Below are 17,033 nucleotides of genomic sequence, written 5' to 3' on the forward strand. Positions count from 1 at the left end.
GAATAAAATAGCCATGGATTTTCAAAGAGCTCTTTAATAGAGATAGTAAACAAGTACTTAAAAAATAGTGTTACTGTTCTGTTTTTTAAAAAGTAACATTGAATTTTGGCTTGTTTTGTTTAACATCTATAATGTGTCGGACCTTATGCGGATTACTTTTATATGTATTTCCTCTCTTGAAATGTTAGTTCCTGCATATAAGGAATGGAGCTGCATCTAATAAAAGGGGGTAGGTTCTGGGAATTAATGTGGCACCTTGAACATCTGGGTTGATATTTCTTCATTGTGGTAACATTCTTATTGACGCTTTAGAATGAATCAAGTCTTTTCGTCCTCCTGTAGTCTTAGCCTACGCTGGAGTATAGTATATAGCAGAATTCTCTCTGAGAATTTGAGTCTTACTGGTTCTATAATGCCTCTGTCATCTTTTTTCACCGTAGCCAGGATTACAATTCAAAGAAACTCAGCAAAGTTTAAAAGAAGAGGATCTTCACTGGCTTGCATAGTTAAAATTTCTGGTGATGACCATTAGGGTTTCAGGAACTTTACATATGACAAGATTGAGGGACTCAAAGTTGTCATGATTCTATTTCTGTCTCCTGGCCCTATCTCCCCACCTCACCACCTTATTTTGGCCTCTGTTTTAGTTAACTATTGCTATGTAACAAGTTTTCTCAAACCTATGGGTTGAGGGCTCCACACATTTCTTATCTCAGCTTTTGTAGTAGATCAGGAGTGTGGGCATGGCTCTTCTGGGTTGTTGGCTTCAGGCTTTCACAAGGCTGCAACACACATATCAGTCAGTACTGAGTTCTCATCTGAAGGTGTGACTGAGGAAAGATCCACTTCCAGTTTGTTTATCTGTTGGAAAAGTTTAGTTCCTTGTGCGTTGTTGGACCAAGAGCCTCATGGTCGGTTGTCAGCTGGAGGCTGCCCACAGTTTTTTGCCCCTTGAATCTCTCCCTAGGGCAGCTCACAATATGGCAGTTTCCTTCAAAGAAGAATCTGCTAGTGGAGCAGAAATTACTATCTGATACTACATTCATGGAAGCGACATGGTGTATTTTGTTTAGAAACAAGTCACAGGTTCCACCCATGCTCAGAGTGAAGGGATTATGAAGGGCGTGATTACCACTAGGGATCATCCGTGATCATCTTAAAGTCTGTCTACCACAGTTTCATTCTCAGAAGAGCGATTGCTACATGCTGACAGCTGACCACCAACACCTCCTGTCTTGACATCATCCTGTGGGTAGCAGGCCTAGGAAAATAGAGCCACTATTTCCTTCTGGCAGACATAACTACAGAAGGACCTATTGGAAGGATATCCGGTCACTTCTCGAATTACTGAGAATGCTGAAGGACCAGGCTGGAAAAACTTAAGAGAACTGGTTGTTCACTTGTTGCCATTGGCCATTGCTTCACTGGACTCTCATCACTAGATTCTCAGCTCTAGATTTGAGGTGTCGCTATCCCATTAGCTGACCGAGGTTACATGCCTTTGTGGAGCTGCTGACAGGTGAGGGACTCTCTGCCCCTGTGGGACTCCACTGGAGGTGAGAGAATGCTTCTTTGACTGTATGCTGCTGTAAGATGAACCCATTTGGGTCTGTGTCTTCCCCAGCCTCACTTCTGTCCTGATGTTCAGCCTAGTAGGTTGCCTTGCTACACAGATTCACCTCTAATGGTCAGTGTTCAGAACTTTGTAGCTTATGTTTCTGTGCTCTTGTTTAACCTTCACTATGCCTTATAAATGTCCTAATAGAAGCAGAATGGGGTTATTTATGGCATGTTCAAGTCTTTGAGTCATGTTGTAGGTGGGGCATTTCTATTTTTCATAGAATTTTGATTCATATCAAATTTAACTACAAACAGAACTTGCCTTTTCCAAAATTATATTCTAACTTTTTAACTTTTTTAAAATTTGTTCTTTTTAAATCTACATGACAGTAAAATGTATTTCGACATATTATACATACGTGGAATATAACTTCCCATTCCTGTGGTTGTATGTGATGTGGAGTTATACTGGTCATACATTCATATATGAACATAGGAAAACTCTGTCCAGTTCATTTTACTGTCTTTCCTATTCTCATCCCCCCTCCCTTACCTTCATTCTCCTTTGTCTAATCCAATGAACTTTTCTTCATCCCTCACCCTTTTATTGTGCTCTAGCATCCGCATATCAGAGAGAACATTCAGTCTTTGTTTTTTTTGGGGTTTGGCTTTGTCACTTAGCATGATAGTCTCCAGTTCCATCTGTTTACCAGCAAATGCCTTAATTTCATTCTTCTTTATGGCTGCATAATAATATTCCATTGTGTATGTACCACATTTTCTTTATCTGTTGATCTGTTGAAGAGTACCTATATTGGTTCCATAGGTTAGCTATTGTGAATTGAGCGGCTATAAACATTGATGTGGCTATGTCACTAGAGTATGCTGATTTTAAGTGCTTTAAAATATAAATCAAGGAATGGGATGATTGGGTCAAATGGTGGTTTCATTCCAAGTGTTCTGAGGAATTTCCGATACTGCTTTCCAGAGTGGTTGCACCAATTTGCAGTCCCACCAGCAATGTATGAGCGTACCTTTTCCCCACATCCTCACCAACATTTTTTGTTACTTGTATTCTCGATAATTGCCATTCTGACTGGAGTGAGATGAAATCTCAGTGTAGTTTTAATGTGCATTTCTCTAATTGCCAATGATGTTGAACAATTTTTCATATTTTTGTCGACTAATCATATTCCTACTTGAAGTGTCTGTTTAGTTCCTTTATCCATTTATAGATTGGGTTATTTGGTATTTTGCTGTTAATTTTTTTGAATTCTTTATGTATTCTGGAGATTAATGTTCTCTCTGTGGTGTATGTGGTAAAGATGTTCTCCCATTCTGTAGGCTTTCTGTAGGCACTCTCTTCACATTCTTGATTGTTTCCTTTCCTTTGAGGATGCTTTTTAGTTTGATACCATCCCATTTATTGATTCTTGATTTTATTTCTTGCACTTTTGGAGTCTTGTTGAGGAATTCAGTTCCAAAGCTGACATGATGGAGAGTTGGGCCTACTTTTTCTTCTAATAGGCTCAGGGTCTCTGGTTTAATGTGTAGGTCCTTGATCCACTTTGAGTTGATTTTTGTGCAGGGTGAGAGATAGGGGTCTGATTTTATTTTGCTACATATGGCTTTCCAATTTTTCCAGCACTGTTTATTGAAGAGGCTATTTTCTCTCCAACATATGTTTATGGCGCCTTTGTCTAGTATGAGATAACTGTATTTATGTGGGTTTGTCTCTCTGTCTTGTATTCTGTACCATTGGCCTTCCTGCCTGTTTTGGTGCCAATGCCGTGCTGTTTTTTGTTAGGATAGCTCTCTAGTGTGTTTCAAAGTCTGGTATTGTGATGCCTCCTGTGAGAAGAGCAAAGCAGGAGGCCTGACAATACCAGACTGTAAACTTTATGATCCAGTGTTTCTCCCAGTCTTTGTGCTGAATCTGATGACTCAAGGATCACCTTAACTCTTCACCATTGTCATCTTTGGCCATATGACTTTTTTTTATAAGTCCAAATAACTTGGAAATCTTTTGAAATAAGTTCATATGATTGTTTACACATATGCAAACATTTACAGCATTTGCAAAGCTGCACTTACTCATTTAGCATTAGGATATGTTAAGTAAGATCACTTACCAAGAAGGGAAACAGATGTCACTTCCGTGCCGCAAATTGTGAGGTTCAGAGTCTTGCCTGCTCTCACAATGTTTTTCTCTTTGACCTGATATGGCAGTTGATATCTCCCTAGAATTTTGGGTTAAGATCAACAATCCTTGACACTTTAGGGTATCTGCAGGTTAAAAACACTACTACCACAAAGAATAAACAAAACAATGTCAGGGTCGACCCTGAGGCAGTTTTGCATAATTTCTAGGAGGGGGACCCAAGGAACTTTTCCAACCTTTTAAAGGATTTGGATGTGCAGTTAGAGTTGAGAACCAGCAGACCAAGACTTGGACCTAGGAAGACCAGCCCATTCGTTCATGTTTTTATGTATATGAGGAAAATGTAGATGTTAGTTCCATATCTGAGACTGTTTGTTACCATCCTTTCTTTGTGTGCTCCCTTTAGTGGACGTCAACCAAGTCAGTCTCTACCTGTAATGTTGAAAAGCCCGACTATCAAGGGCCATGGAATTTCTAGCTATTGCACTGCTTCTGAAAATCCTTCTGAAAGGATGAGCTCACAAGAACATCGTCTGTTTGCTTCATAACAGTAGCACATGTTAAAATCAGGGTATAAACAATCCAGCCTCTCTTTCATTTTATATTTACTTTCTGGAGGTGATGTACAAATAATCATTCATGTGGTGTCCAGAAATATTTTTGTCTATACTAATAGCAGATGGCGGAATTCTTTTTACATGCTAGGTTGCATTTATTCCACCACAGTGCAATATGGGAGTGATCATGACCTCTTTCAAATACTCTTAACTCCCCATGTGCAGTTCAGTTCAATATGTTGTAGATTTACTTGGAATCCTTGGAATTTGTGTATAGTGTAGTCACACAAGGAGTGCTTTGAAAAGAAATATTTTAGGGCCTCATGATTAAAGGTCATCAATTTGGCAAACATTTAATAAGTATATTCTGTAAGCCAGTGGTTTTCCACTGAAATGGGTGGCTTGGTCCCTAGGGGGAATTTTGGAAATTTACTGAGTTGTTTTTAGTTATTATGATTAGTAGAGGCGCTACTGGCATTTGTGTGCTGGGGCCAAAGGTATTTGCTGTCTTGGAGCTTGCAGGACAGTCCCCTGCACCAAGACTGGTTCTAATGCATGTGCATGCACATTCCTGGTCTGTTGAAAGGACAGTCATGTAGGTGAAAAACCTGTTTATGATTATCTGGACCTAAAACCGAATTGTGCTTTTCATATAAACACAATGTTTTGCATAGATTTCCTATATAATGACATTTCCAAGAAAATTGTAAATTGAATTATAAATGTAAATTGAGGGAAAATTGTGCTTTGTTTTATTTGGAATCAAGAATTATTTATCCTCACATAAGATCACATCACTGCTGGAATTGTGTGATGTTTGAGTCACAGACCAACTGTAACTGCCTGCATTTGTTATTCCCATTTTTATGTAGATTCTATACATAGGGTAAACAAAGAACTACTTTGTGTATGTCTCCTGATAGTATTGTGTTGAAGCATTTATAATTCATATTATTTTATTATGTTACTATTTCTCTCTCTCTCTCTCTCTCTCTCTCTCTCTCTCTCTCTCTCATACTGGGGATTGAACCCAGGGGTGCTCTGCTCTGTGCTCTATTCCCAGCCCTTTTTTCCTAAATTTTGTTAAATTGCCCAGACTGGCCTCATACGTAACAATCTTCTTGCTTTAGCCTCCTGAACAGCTAGATTTCAGGCTTGTGTCACTGTACCCAGCATATTTTTTCTTGTTTTTATAGCTAGAGCTTTATGTTGTGATTGCATTTGTATGCATCTGAATTTTCAAAAGTATGGCTATAAGTTATGCTATTTGTCAGTTTCATTTCAAGCACATAGGGGAGCATTACTAAATATTTGGATTCTCAGGAGGCATTGGGTGTGATGGGGTTGAAAGCCACTGGACTAAGCATCAAAACAATGGCAGACAACTTGATAGCCAGAGAAATTCCAGAGTGCTAGAAGAATGCAGAGGATCCTGCAGTAGCTGGAGGAGCAGCCTCTTACAAGTTCTGAGGGAAAGCTGTGACCCAAGTGGGGTGTTTTGTTAGCCGGGTGAAGTGGGAGGCAAAGGAAACAGAACAGTTCATGCGGAGTCCTAAATTTAGGGTGGAAGTGTGGCTTTTGGGAAATGGCTCATTTCCTCTGGAGATTGGCAGTAGGGAAAAAGAAGGTTGGAGAGTCAGACAGAAGCACATGAAGAGCCTTACAAGCCTTGTGTAAATTTTATTCTCGAAACACTAGGGAGGTACTAAGGGGCTGGTGGATTAGGATGGGGTTTGCATGTTAGACAGACATGCTCGTCACAGTTGTTAAAATGGGCTGGATAAGGGTAAGACTGCCTAAGCCAGAGAGCTTCATGAGCAAGGCAGTGGGAGGGCTCTGGAAGGCTCTTGTGGACTGAGGCGTCACACCAGGCGGCCCCGTCTTCTCAGCTGCTTTGCTGGATTGTCCTAGAGGCAGGAATGGTTATGGTGTGGTGTAGAGCAGATGGAAGGATTTGGGCAGATGGGTTCTACTCAAGATCGCATATGGAAGATACAGGGTTGTGTCTGGCTAAGGGAAATGTCTGGTGAGGATAGAATCCAAGGCTCACTACGAATTTCACCAATTTTAACTTTTGTTAGAGAGGTTCATTTATTTTGTACATTATGTCATTTGTTGCTTTCATTTAATTTGACACAACCTTTCATTTTGTTTTGACAGATATTAGAATAATGACACAGATTCTAAAGAAATTTAGTAATAGCTGGAGGTGGTTAGGCAGTCTAGAATCCCAGTGACTCAGAAAGCTAAGGCAAGATAATTCCAAGTTCAAGGCCAGCTTTAGCAACTTAGTGAGGCCCTAAGCAACTTAAGATCATCCTACCTCAAAATAAAAAAAACGTCAGGGGTATAGCTCAGTGGAAAAGTATCCCTGGAATTAATTCCTAGTACACTCCCTTTCTATGCTGTCCCCACAGTTATCCTGTTTAACTTTCTCTAGTAGCTTCCTGTTATACTTAAAAAAATAACTAATTTCTTACTGCCACACATAAGGCCTGTATGATCTGAATTTTGCCTGTTGTCCAAATTCATGTCGTGCAGTACTTCTTGCCTGTGATCCTTGTTTATTATGGTAAGCCATCTAAGAGCCATTTCAGTATTTTTCAGAACACTATATTCTCTTGCTGTTCCATACTTGTCTCTGCCTGAAGCTCTCTTTCCACCTCTGGGTATACTGACTCCAAATCCTACAATGTCATTTCAGATGACACCTTGAGGAGCCATCCCACGGGACTTTGGGGAAAGTAGACTCACTTTTCTTACACTTACCAAAATTCATTGGGTGAGTGTGTGTGTGTGTGTGTCTGTCTAGACACTAAACACTAGATCATAAACTTCAGGAAGCAAAGACGGTTTTTGTCTTGAGTATATATTAGTCAATAAATATTTGAATGAATGAATACTACTTACTTGCACCAGTTTGAGGAATTGTTTTGCTGCATGTGTAGGGCATGGAATTGAGAGCCAAGGAGTTCCTAGGCATCATGTATTATCTTGGAAGCTTTTTGTAAAAGAAAGAGACTTAACTTTTTCTTTTCTTTTTTTTTTTTTTAGGCTGTTGATTCTATGCAGATCATGGTTGTACCTCAAGTAAATGTCAGTGGTCAGTTCCCAGCTCCATGTATGCAATTGGTGCCATATTTAATAAACCAAAATAGTGCATTGCCAACAAATCCACTTTGGGAGATGTCATATTGGAAAGTCACTGGTTTTGCTTCTGTGGCTAAAGGTAGTGGGAGTGAGAGAGCCAGGGAGGCATAGTGAAGAGAAAGCACATAAAGCAAGTCCCTCTCAAGTTTCCATTGCCAAAGACCATGCTGCGATAGTGGTTGAAGAAGGCAAAAAGGACAGGAAACAGGTGGTTTAAGAACAGTATATCTTGGGAGGAAGCAGGCCTGTCAAGAACCTCCCTAGTGGCATTAATATGCAAAAACCTGAAAAATTCTCACTGTATCTTGTTATGCTGCTGTTAATCTAGGACCATTTATTAAGATCCACAAACCCCAGAGATTCTGGTCAGCCCAGTCCCGCACCTGATATTAACAGCTTTTACAGGAAGAAATTATGGAAAGTACAATAGCCTGCTTCTCACTGACTGACTCTTACCTTACCTTGTTCCCTTATCTTGTCCAACACTGTCTCTCCAGCAAGTTACATACTTAATGAGGTCATTTGTGCTGCATATACCATGAGATTATGTCTTAGAGTAATACATTTTCTGCTTTCTGAGCCATGCTTGAGAGGACAGCCTCTTCAACTGTAGAAAGAATTTGCTATTTAACAGAGGAGGACCTTTATAGCTTGTCACAACTTTCAGTCATAGCTCTAGTTTTTTAGTCTTAAACAGTGAGAGCAGGAACATTTTGCATAACCATTTAGCTCAACCTTAAAAATAACCTCTAAAAGGGTTAAGGATCAGTTATGTTGGCTTGATGGGAAAGAATACTGTTGGCGTTAATGATATGCATGTAGTTTGCATAACTGAAATCCATAATAATATCTTTTTAAAAAATATTTTTAGTTGTAGATGGATGTAACATCTTTATTTATTTTTATTTACTTATTTTTATGTGGTGCGGAGGATCAAACCCAGTGCCTCACATGTGAGAGGCAAGTGCTCTACCACTAAGCAAGAACCTCAGCCCCATAATGATATCTTAACCTAATTGCTTTTCACCATTATTATCTCTTATAAATGAGTAGCAACATTGATTTGAAGTGTTTTATCTTTAATAATTTTAATTTTAAAATTTTTCTCATAAATGCATATTTAAATATGTTGTTAAGAAATACATAAGTACTACATATCTAGAGGTCCATGGGACAAAAATTAATGACTGAACATTTTCCAAAATTGTAGAAACACTTGAGACCTTTTATTGAGAAGCACAGCAAATTGCAAGCAGGCTAAATCAAACAAGCCTATAACCAGAATGATTGTGGTATAATGACAATATGTCCAAAATAAGGAGGAAATCTTAAAAGCTGGAAGAAAAGACAGATTGCCTACAGAGGAATGACAGTATGTTTACCACCAGCAGCAGTAGATCCTATACCTATCATCAAAAATAGAATGCTAAAATAAAGACCTGTTAGGATACACAAAAACCAGAGGAGTTTTTTCTTCCTCAAACATTAACTGAAAGAATTACTAAAAGTTGAATTTTAGTGAGAAGGAAACTGAACCCAGAAATAGTTCTTACCATCACAGAAGCAATGGTACAACAAAGAATTTGGACAGTATGTTAACAAACTTAAGTAATCTGCATAAATAGCTGCCTCTTTGCAGTGATTTGAGTACTGACAACATTTTTCTAGTTGAATATATAACCACTTTGGATTAGTACTGATGTCTGAAAGTCTTTGTGATGGATTCAGGCTTAGGGTGTTAGCTTCCATGTACAGCTAAGAACCGAGAGAAGTCGCAGGCTTATTTCTCTGAGAGGAAAAACTTCAAAACTTGTGTTTAGCATGTATAATTATGGTCATAATAGTTTTCAAAGCTGTTGCCTTTGAAGGTTAGTCCCAACCACTGATCAGAGCACGCCCGTGTGTCTTCTTCCCCGAAGGCCCAGGACCTCCTTTGCCTCCACAGAGCCCTGGGGTCAGGGATAAAGTGTCCTAATCCTAGGGCCAGGGGAGCCATCCTCCCTGTTCAGTTTTGCACTTTCTGCAGGTCCATTTCCTCTTTCAAGACATGGGTGTCCTAGAGTGTGAAGGGAGGTGATTTGTCAAATAGTTATCATCAACTGCATGGCAAGTTACTATACTTCTTTAAATGAGTTGCAGCTGGGCACAGTGGTGCCCACCTATGATCCTGGTGGTTCGGGAGGCTGAGGCAGGAGGGTGAGTTCAAAGCCAGCCTGAGCAACTTAGCAAGGGGCTAAGCAACTCAAGAGACCCTGTCTCTAGTAAAATACAAAAATGGACCTGGGAATGTGGCTTAGTGGTTGAGTGCCCCTGGGTTCAATCTCTAGTACCAAAAATAAAAGAGTTGCATTTCCTTTAGCATTGGGGGAATTTCCCTTTTTCTTGTGTAATGAGATTCTCAGTTTTGATTGAATAAAATTATAATTTTTTCGTATTTTTATTTTTAAAAGGAACACCTTTATAGAGCTTAAATGACATAATAAGAACAGCTAAATGTTTCGAGATGGAGCCTCAGTGGAAAATGCTGAATACTGGAGATGATACAGGGTGTTCTCTGGCTGGCTGGTCTCCCTTCCCTGGTTATTTTCAATTATATTAGGGCAATTAAATCATAACTCAAACTTCTGAAAATCCATTTAGACAGATAAGAAATTCATTTTGCTATATTGTACTCTAAATTGTAAATGAGATTCAAGATTAATTGTCTAGTAGGTTGGGATTTTAAATTGAAATTTTCTTCCATGTTATTTTATAGTGCATGATTCACCATGAAGATAGGTTTAAAAAGTTTAAAAATTTTGATCTTTTAAATTCTTTTCAGTTAAATTGAATATTTATGTTTCTCATTTTTTTAAAAAATCTGACCCTGCCTTCTTTGTATCTTTTAGACTACCACTTTCTTTTCCATTTTTAGAACTTGATGGAGGGTTTTATTTAGCCTGAACAGAGAATAAAATCAGTACAATTGTTTATTTTAGAGGGGTGGCTAAAGCAGAGCAGAGTTCATACTGTTCTTTCCAGGAAATGGGAAACCAGTGTCCAATCCTATATTGTCATTATCTAGTTATATATACTGTGAGGTAGATATATTTGATGGAAATAACCACTGTCCTGAGGGAACAGTTGTGTTTGTGGTGTGTGTGTGTGTAACTTCAGTGTGCAGGGGCTTGTTTGGGCAGTGGTGATGTTTAACTGACTGATGGGAACAAGCAGTGATACTTGTCTGTCCACAGAAGGTTCTGGTCATCTTTTTTTCAAGTGTTCTTCCCTCACTGCCTGTTCTTTTTCTGAGAGCCAATGGATCTTTCCACGGTTCTGAGACAATGGCAATAACTGATGTCTGTCCAGGGCATCTTGGGGCCGTCCCCTGTGTGTCACTATTGCAGAAGGCAAAGTGTGTTCGTTTAAACCATTAGGCTTTAACTTGCCTACCAAAGTTCTTGATGAAAAATTCTGGTGCACTTGAGTCATTCATTCAATACCTGTTTGAGTGCCTGTCATGTGCCAGGCACTCCCTTATGTATGTGGAATACCTGTGTGAAAACTTAAGAATCACCGTACTCTTCATAAAGTTCACGTCAGGATCTTTGCTAACTCTCAGTTGCCCTCCTACTGGAGAAGGGAAATCACTCCCCACAAGCTGTGGAAATCTATGCATTTTTTGGCATGCGTGTTTGAGCTTGTAATGGTATATAACACCATAATCGCCCTCAGAGAGTTTGAATGTGAGATCGAAAGACAGAAGGTGGACAGAGGAGCAAACATGTAAATACCTTGCTACCCATCAGACTGGATGCGTATTATAATAAAGACAGAAGCATCAGTTCTGGGGGAAGGCAAAGGAGGAGTGACTCTTAACTGGGGCAGGATTTTTATGACAGGAGCCTTCATCCTTAGTGTTGTGGTCACTCGTCAGTGCTTGGGGTGTGTGGCGGTGGGTGTAGGGAGTGGTGAGGTTGGAGGAAAGAAACGGCAAGGCCTCACATTCAGAGACCTCGAGTGTATGCTCGGTACTCTGTAAGCAAGCCGATGGCAGTGACGTGATTTGCCCTCTCTGTCTTAGGAAGATAACCAAAGTGTGTGGGGTGCACTAAAGAGCAAGAGCTGGCAGGCAGGAACATCAGCTGGGTGGTTTTCCTTTCTCCTCAACATGTACTCCCCGAGGGCCTGCCTTGTGCCCCGTCCTAGGCTTTTCTCAGCAGTTCAGGCAGGAACCTGTGAGGGCTGGAAGCACAGCATGGTGGAAAGGCTGAGACGGGAGCCTGGCAACTGATACAAAAGTGAGACCTAAGAAAAGTCCAGATCAAGGTGAATTTGGGCATCAGAAGGCGGCAGATGGAACTCACTGTGTCGGACCCATCTTGGTGCTAAAATGTGGAGGTCATTAAGAGAATCTCTAGTAACTGCTTAAACTCTGCTGGGATATTGTTTAACCAGTGAACTCTGTCGCAATATCTCGTAGCTCACAAGGAACCTGAACAGTACCACAGGTCTCTAAGGGTGTAGAAATGTACATTTGAAAAAAATTTTCTAAGTGATTGCCAGTCTTAGGTGCTAGTTCAAGAAGAATGGAAGGAATTCGTTGCCTCAACTCATTTTTCAAGTGGGAAGTATACATTTTTGTGTCTTTTTTCTGGGTGACTGAAAGATACACATGAATACAAATTTGGTGGTGGGGGGGTGCATGTGGGCTTCTTGGTTTCTTTGCTGAGTTTCATTTGCTTTCTGCCTTATTAGTCAGTGGTATAGAAAAGTGCAGCAGTCTGCTCTGCTGTAAATGCAGACATCACCCCTATGGCTGGATGGTTCCAGATTTAATTCTCAACAGAGAAAACCATTGATATTTTTGCGATGAGAGGTACAGAGAAAAATTGCAAAAAATATAATGGCTTATCTTGGCAAAATGTTTCTGCTGCTCTGGAAGAGTCAACCCACTTTTCTTAGTCCAGGAGGGGTGTTACATTTTAAACATGTGGTAGTTGTTATTCATTGTACTTTTTTTTCCTAAGGTAGAAAATGTTGTTCTTTGGTCTGAGTTAAATGCTGCTCAGCATAAAAGATGTGATGTGGAACAAAGCCTGCAGACTGTGACTAATTGACATGCGCTGGGCTAATGAGAAGACAGAATGTCTCTAATCAGTAGCAGAACAAACACTCACAAAGGGTCTCCTTCCCTCCTAGGACTTCCTTCGCAGGGCATCTGGCTGGGATTCTTGTTGGACTAATGTACACTCAGGGGCCTCTGAAGAAAATTATGGAAACATGTGCAGGTACAGAACAAAATGCCTTTGGCATGACAAGTTGGAAGTTCATCTTAATTTTGATGTGAACAGAAGCAACCCCAAATCTCCTTATGGTTCAGCTTAGGAATTCCCGAACATGCTCATCTTTTCTTCTTAAACCAAGAGATAAAACAGCTAGTGCTGTTCCTCACATTGCTCCACGATGTGAATGCAAACCCAAATTTCAAATCTGAGGCTTTCCTAAGGAACAGATATGGGCATCCATTTATACCTCAACCCTAACGCTACTTACAGAAAACTTTAATTTCCTCAAAAATGAAAAGAACTAAAGTAGGTTAAAATAATACATTTTTCTATAATATTCCATGAATGAATAAATGTGCAAGGCAAAGTTAAGAAAGAAAACAGACCTAGACTGAAGGACAAGGCTAGTATTTTGAAGGATTCAGAGTGACTTGCAGGTCCCTGGTGGGCAAGACACACATTCATGCATGGCCAAGCCGTGTCTATTATAGCTTGAAGCTTGACTCCTGCTTTCTTCCTTTATTTTTTTTTCTTTGTTTCTCCTTTAAAATGGTGCTCAATGAAAACACTTTGTTTAGAAATAAATGCATTTTTAGACCTCTTAATTTAAAATGCTATACTGGTTTGGACTTGTGAGGAAACTGTTTTGCAAACACTTGTTTTATAGACCATGTAGTTCTAATATTTCATCTTTTATTCATGGAAAATCTTCTGAGACTATTTTACCTTTTCTTGAACCATAAATAATTTGTTTTCACAGTTTGTGCCGATGACTGGTATTCTTGAGAACCATATAATATTCATGATATTAGAAAGCTTTCTCGGCACTGCAGTGTCGCCTCTATTAGCAGGCAGCGTTTACCTCGGGATGATTTTTACAGACTGCTGCCTCTAAGCGGGTTCCCATTTTCTTGCATTTGCCTGTTCCTATGTTTCCTTGTGTAAGCTTGGAAGAGGCAGCCGAAACTTCATTTATGAAAATGTCCAGTTTTATTGTCTTTTCAATACAACTTAATTATGGAAATCAAGTAATGTGTACTGATAAAGGAAAAGAAATGATTCTCTGGAGCTCATTGTTTTATTTCATTTTCCTGTGTGTCTCACTCAGGATTAAGTGACTCTTAAAGCTTTCTGCAGACATGTTACAAAATTTAGACAAGTGCTTGGTTTAATTTTTAAACAGGGTTTCTCCCACAATTATAACATTTAAACTCTTAGTTTTCCTCCTTAAAAACTTGCCTGTTTCCTACTGAGATATTTTTACATCAATCTGTTTTTGAAGTAACACAGCAGAAAATTAAATATGAAAAATCAAAACATATTCAGGGCAGTTTGCAAATAACCTGTGGACTCTCTGCCTGTTTTCTGGTAAAGCAAAGAACGGATCTAGAGTGAACTGAGAATTGAAGTGACACAGGAACATCACAAAATGACCCAGCCTGTGGAGGCCGCAGCCTGACACCTCTGGAGGAGGAAGGTGGCACTGAGGTGGTGCCCCAGCCCTTCCCCTCTGCACATCCGCTGTGCTGAATCACCAAATAGGGACAGAAAGGAGAAGATCCCTTAGGAAGGGTGGGGAGCATGACTCCCCTCACACCCTTGTCAAGAGAAGGCTGGCTCTTCAGCCAGAGCATCTCTGCTTGTACAGAGGCACCACTACCCAGGCTTGGTACCTTGTGAGGCAAGGACTGTTTTAAGTCAACAGAAACCTTTAAGGAACTACAGTGAGTGTAAATTAGGGTTTCATTACCCGACCCCCAACATCCTGTCTCCTGGCCCCCAAACAAAAGGGAGTTTATTTTCACTGTTTAGGAATCATTTGAAGTGATGCTGACTTTGTTGTGAAGAAATTCCTAATTGTTGGAAAGAAGTATAGTTTAAGCCTGTGGCGACCATTAAAATTCTTGTTTCCTTTATGTTTAGGCATTTTCTCCCCTAATCAATATTACCCAGGACAACAATACTACTTTAATAGTTCAGGTAAGTGCTTTCATTTAATTTTAACATTTTTTAAATTATGGTGTTTACCAATATAGAGACACTTTAAAATAATACTGGTTTGTACTGTGGTAGAGTAGCTCACGTGTTATGTAACTGTCTCTCTAACTTGCCTAGAAGCTACATAGGGAGGGATAACCTGGCAGCATATTCAGGTGGGTTAGCAGAGAAGACCAGGGAATAAGATAAACTATGGTACAAAACAACTTTCTGATTGATTGGTATGAGCTTTCTCATACATGGTAAGACTCATACTAGACCTGGTACCATGATTCTCAGCCTGAGACTGTACTGTTGGCAGAGTGTCAGAACGTGGTTTCAGGTGTGCAGTTCTCTACAGTCTATTCCATCTCCATATTCAGGTGGACTCATACTTACCCTCAGATGCTAATGTAGGCATTCCTCTAATAAATATCATGTGACTTAAAGAAGAGAGTATATTTTTCTAAATGTCTTTCATAAATCGCTAGAAAGGACTTCCTGATAACAGCAAAAGACTTGGTTTAGGCTCAGGCCTTTACATTTCAGCCTGAGGCAGTGTATTAACTTTTTGTCACTATAACAAAATACCTGAGGCAGGCTAATTTAACAAAAGAAGTTTATTTAGTTGACAGCTAAATAATGATATTGTCATTGGGCTCAGTTCTGGAGGTGGCCTTGTTGGCAGTCTAAGGCAGCACAAGCATCACACGGTGAAAGACAGAGTGCCTTGTGATTATGTGTTTGGTCTCTGAACTTAAAAAGCCATCTGGATTCAGTCATGGAGTCTCCACCTTAATGATCTTATAAGCCTAATTCTTTTCCCAAGGGCCCACCTCTAAATGCCATTGTCATGCTGTTTCCACCCTCTTAATACCATTAACACGTGACTTTGGGGATTAAACTCCTATATGAGTCCAGGGGACAAACCATGTTCAAACCAAACCAGGCAACTGCAGTATAGTATCTTGGACCAGTACCAGCAGACAGGTGTTAAAGCTACAGGTTATGGAGCTGATGGGTATCTTGATGCAATGGGCTGAAGGTGCTTGCTCCAAATTTATATCTTGAAATAAGTGATGGTATTTGGGGGTGGGGCCTTTGGTAAGAAATTAGGGATTAGTGTCCATATAAATTGGACCCCCAGAGAGCTTTCTAGCCTCTTTTCTGTTACGTGTGGCTATAATGAGAAGTTGGCAATCTGCAACCTAGAAGAGGACCATTCATCACCAGAACTGACCTTGTCAACACCCTCATCTTGGACTTACATCTTCCAGAACTGTGAGAAATAAATGTTTGTTATTTAAACCACCCATTCGGTGGTTATTTGTTTTAGTAGCCTAAATGGATTGCTGTAATACATGTGCATGTGCGCTCGCACGTATTCATAATATATAGTGTATTCATGTCAATTGAGAGCTACTTTAACCTAAATTTTTCTTTTCTACAAATTCTAAAAAGGGCCAGATAGCTCTGAGGGCTTTACTGGTCATATGCTTCTGTTGCAGCCAGTTAACTGTCCTTGTAGCATGAAAGCAGAAATAGACAATTCATAAACAAATGGGCATTATTGTATTCCAGTAAAAAGTTACCTACAAAAATAGACATTGGGTTGGATTTGGACCTTGAGTTGTAGTGTTTTGACCCCTGGCTTAAATAATATTAGCCCAAAGAATTATTGTGTATCTGTGTGTGTGCGTTTGCACATAGGTACACAAATATTTAACTTATGCTTTATTTCCCCAGTGTTCTTACCAGAGACTGGCTCACCCAGTAGCATTTTGTGAGTGGTCATGTTGTGCAGAGTGCCAGAGTGGACACAGGGAGAGAGAAGGAAACAGTAGTAGTGCCTGTCTGAGAGAGTGGAAATGTAGGCACGGACACACTTTTGAAAAGTGAAATAACAGAAATAGGAATTGGGATGTAGAAAACTGGCCTAAGGTATGGGTGGTGGAGAATGATGGCCTGATAGCTAACAAGGCTTGTCTTTGTTTTTAATCTCCTAATCAGTCCCCACCCCGATCTGCCAGGTGTTTCTCAGCTCAGGGTGCCTGCCCTGCTCCTCTTTCTTCCCCTCCCGCACTCCAGCCTGGAAAGTGCCTCCAGGCTCCTTGCCTCTAGTTCCTTTTTCTCAAGATTCAGATTCTGTATTGCGTCTACAGTGTTTGGAATACATTTTCTCTGGTCTCCTACTTTATTTTGGCAGAAGGGCTAATCCAGTCCAGTTGCTCCTTCCTGGAAGAAGCAGAAGTTCTGTCCAGCAATATTAACTTAGAGGGTCAGTGTCCGGCCTGGGAAGGCCTCGTGGAATTGCTTTACAGGAGGTCATTTCTGAGGAGATGGAGCACTGGGTCTTAATGA

General features: G+C 40.0%; 1 protein-coding gene across 2 annotated transcripts in view; it reads left to right on the forward strand.

Annotated features, from left to right (window-relative positions):
• The window catches only part of RHBDD1 (rhomboid domain containing 1), a 134,451-nt gene that overhangs the window by 46,407 nt on the left and 71,011 nt on the right, over nt 1-17,033 (forward strand). For both annotated transcript variants that reach the window (XM_079132651.1, XM_079132650.1), the window contains 2 exons: nt 12,610-12,698; nt 14,619-14,675. In XM_079132651.1, coding sequence (XP_078988777.1) covers nt 12,610-12,698; nt 14,619-14,675 — 146 coding nt within the window. The remainder of the gene's footprint in view (nt 1-12,609; nt 12,699-14,618; nt 14,676-17,033) is intronic.

Source organism: Sciurus vulgaris (genome assembly GCF_902686455.1).
Source record: "Sciurus vulgaris genome assembly, chromosome: 3".
Classification (NCBI taxonomy): domain Eukaryota; kingdom Metazoa; phylum Chordata; class Mammalia; order Rodentia; family Sciuridae; genus Sciurus; species Sciurus vulgaris.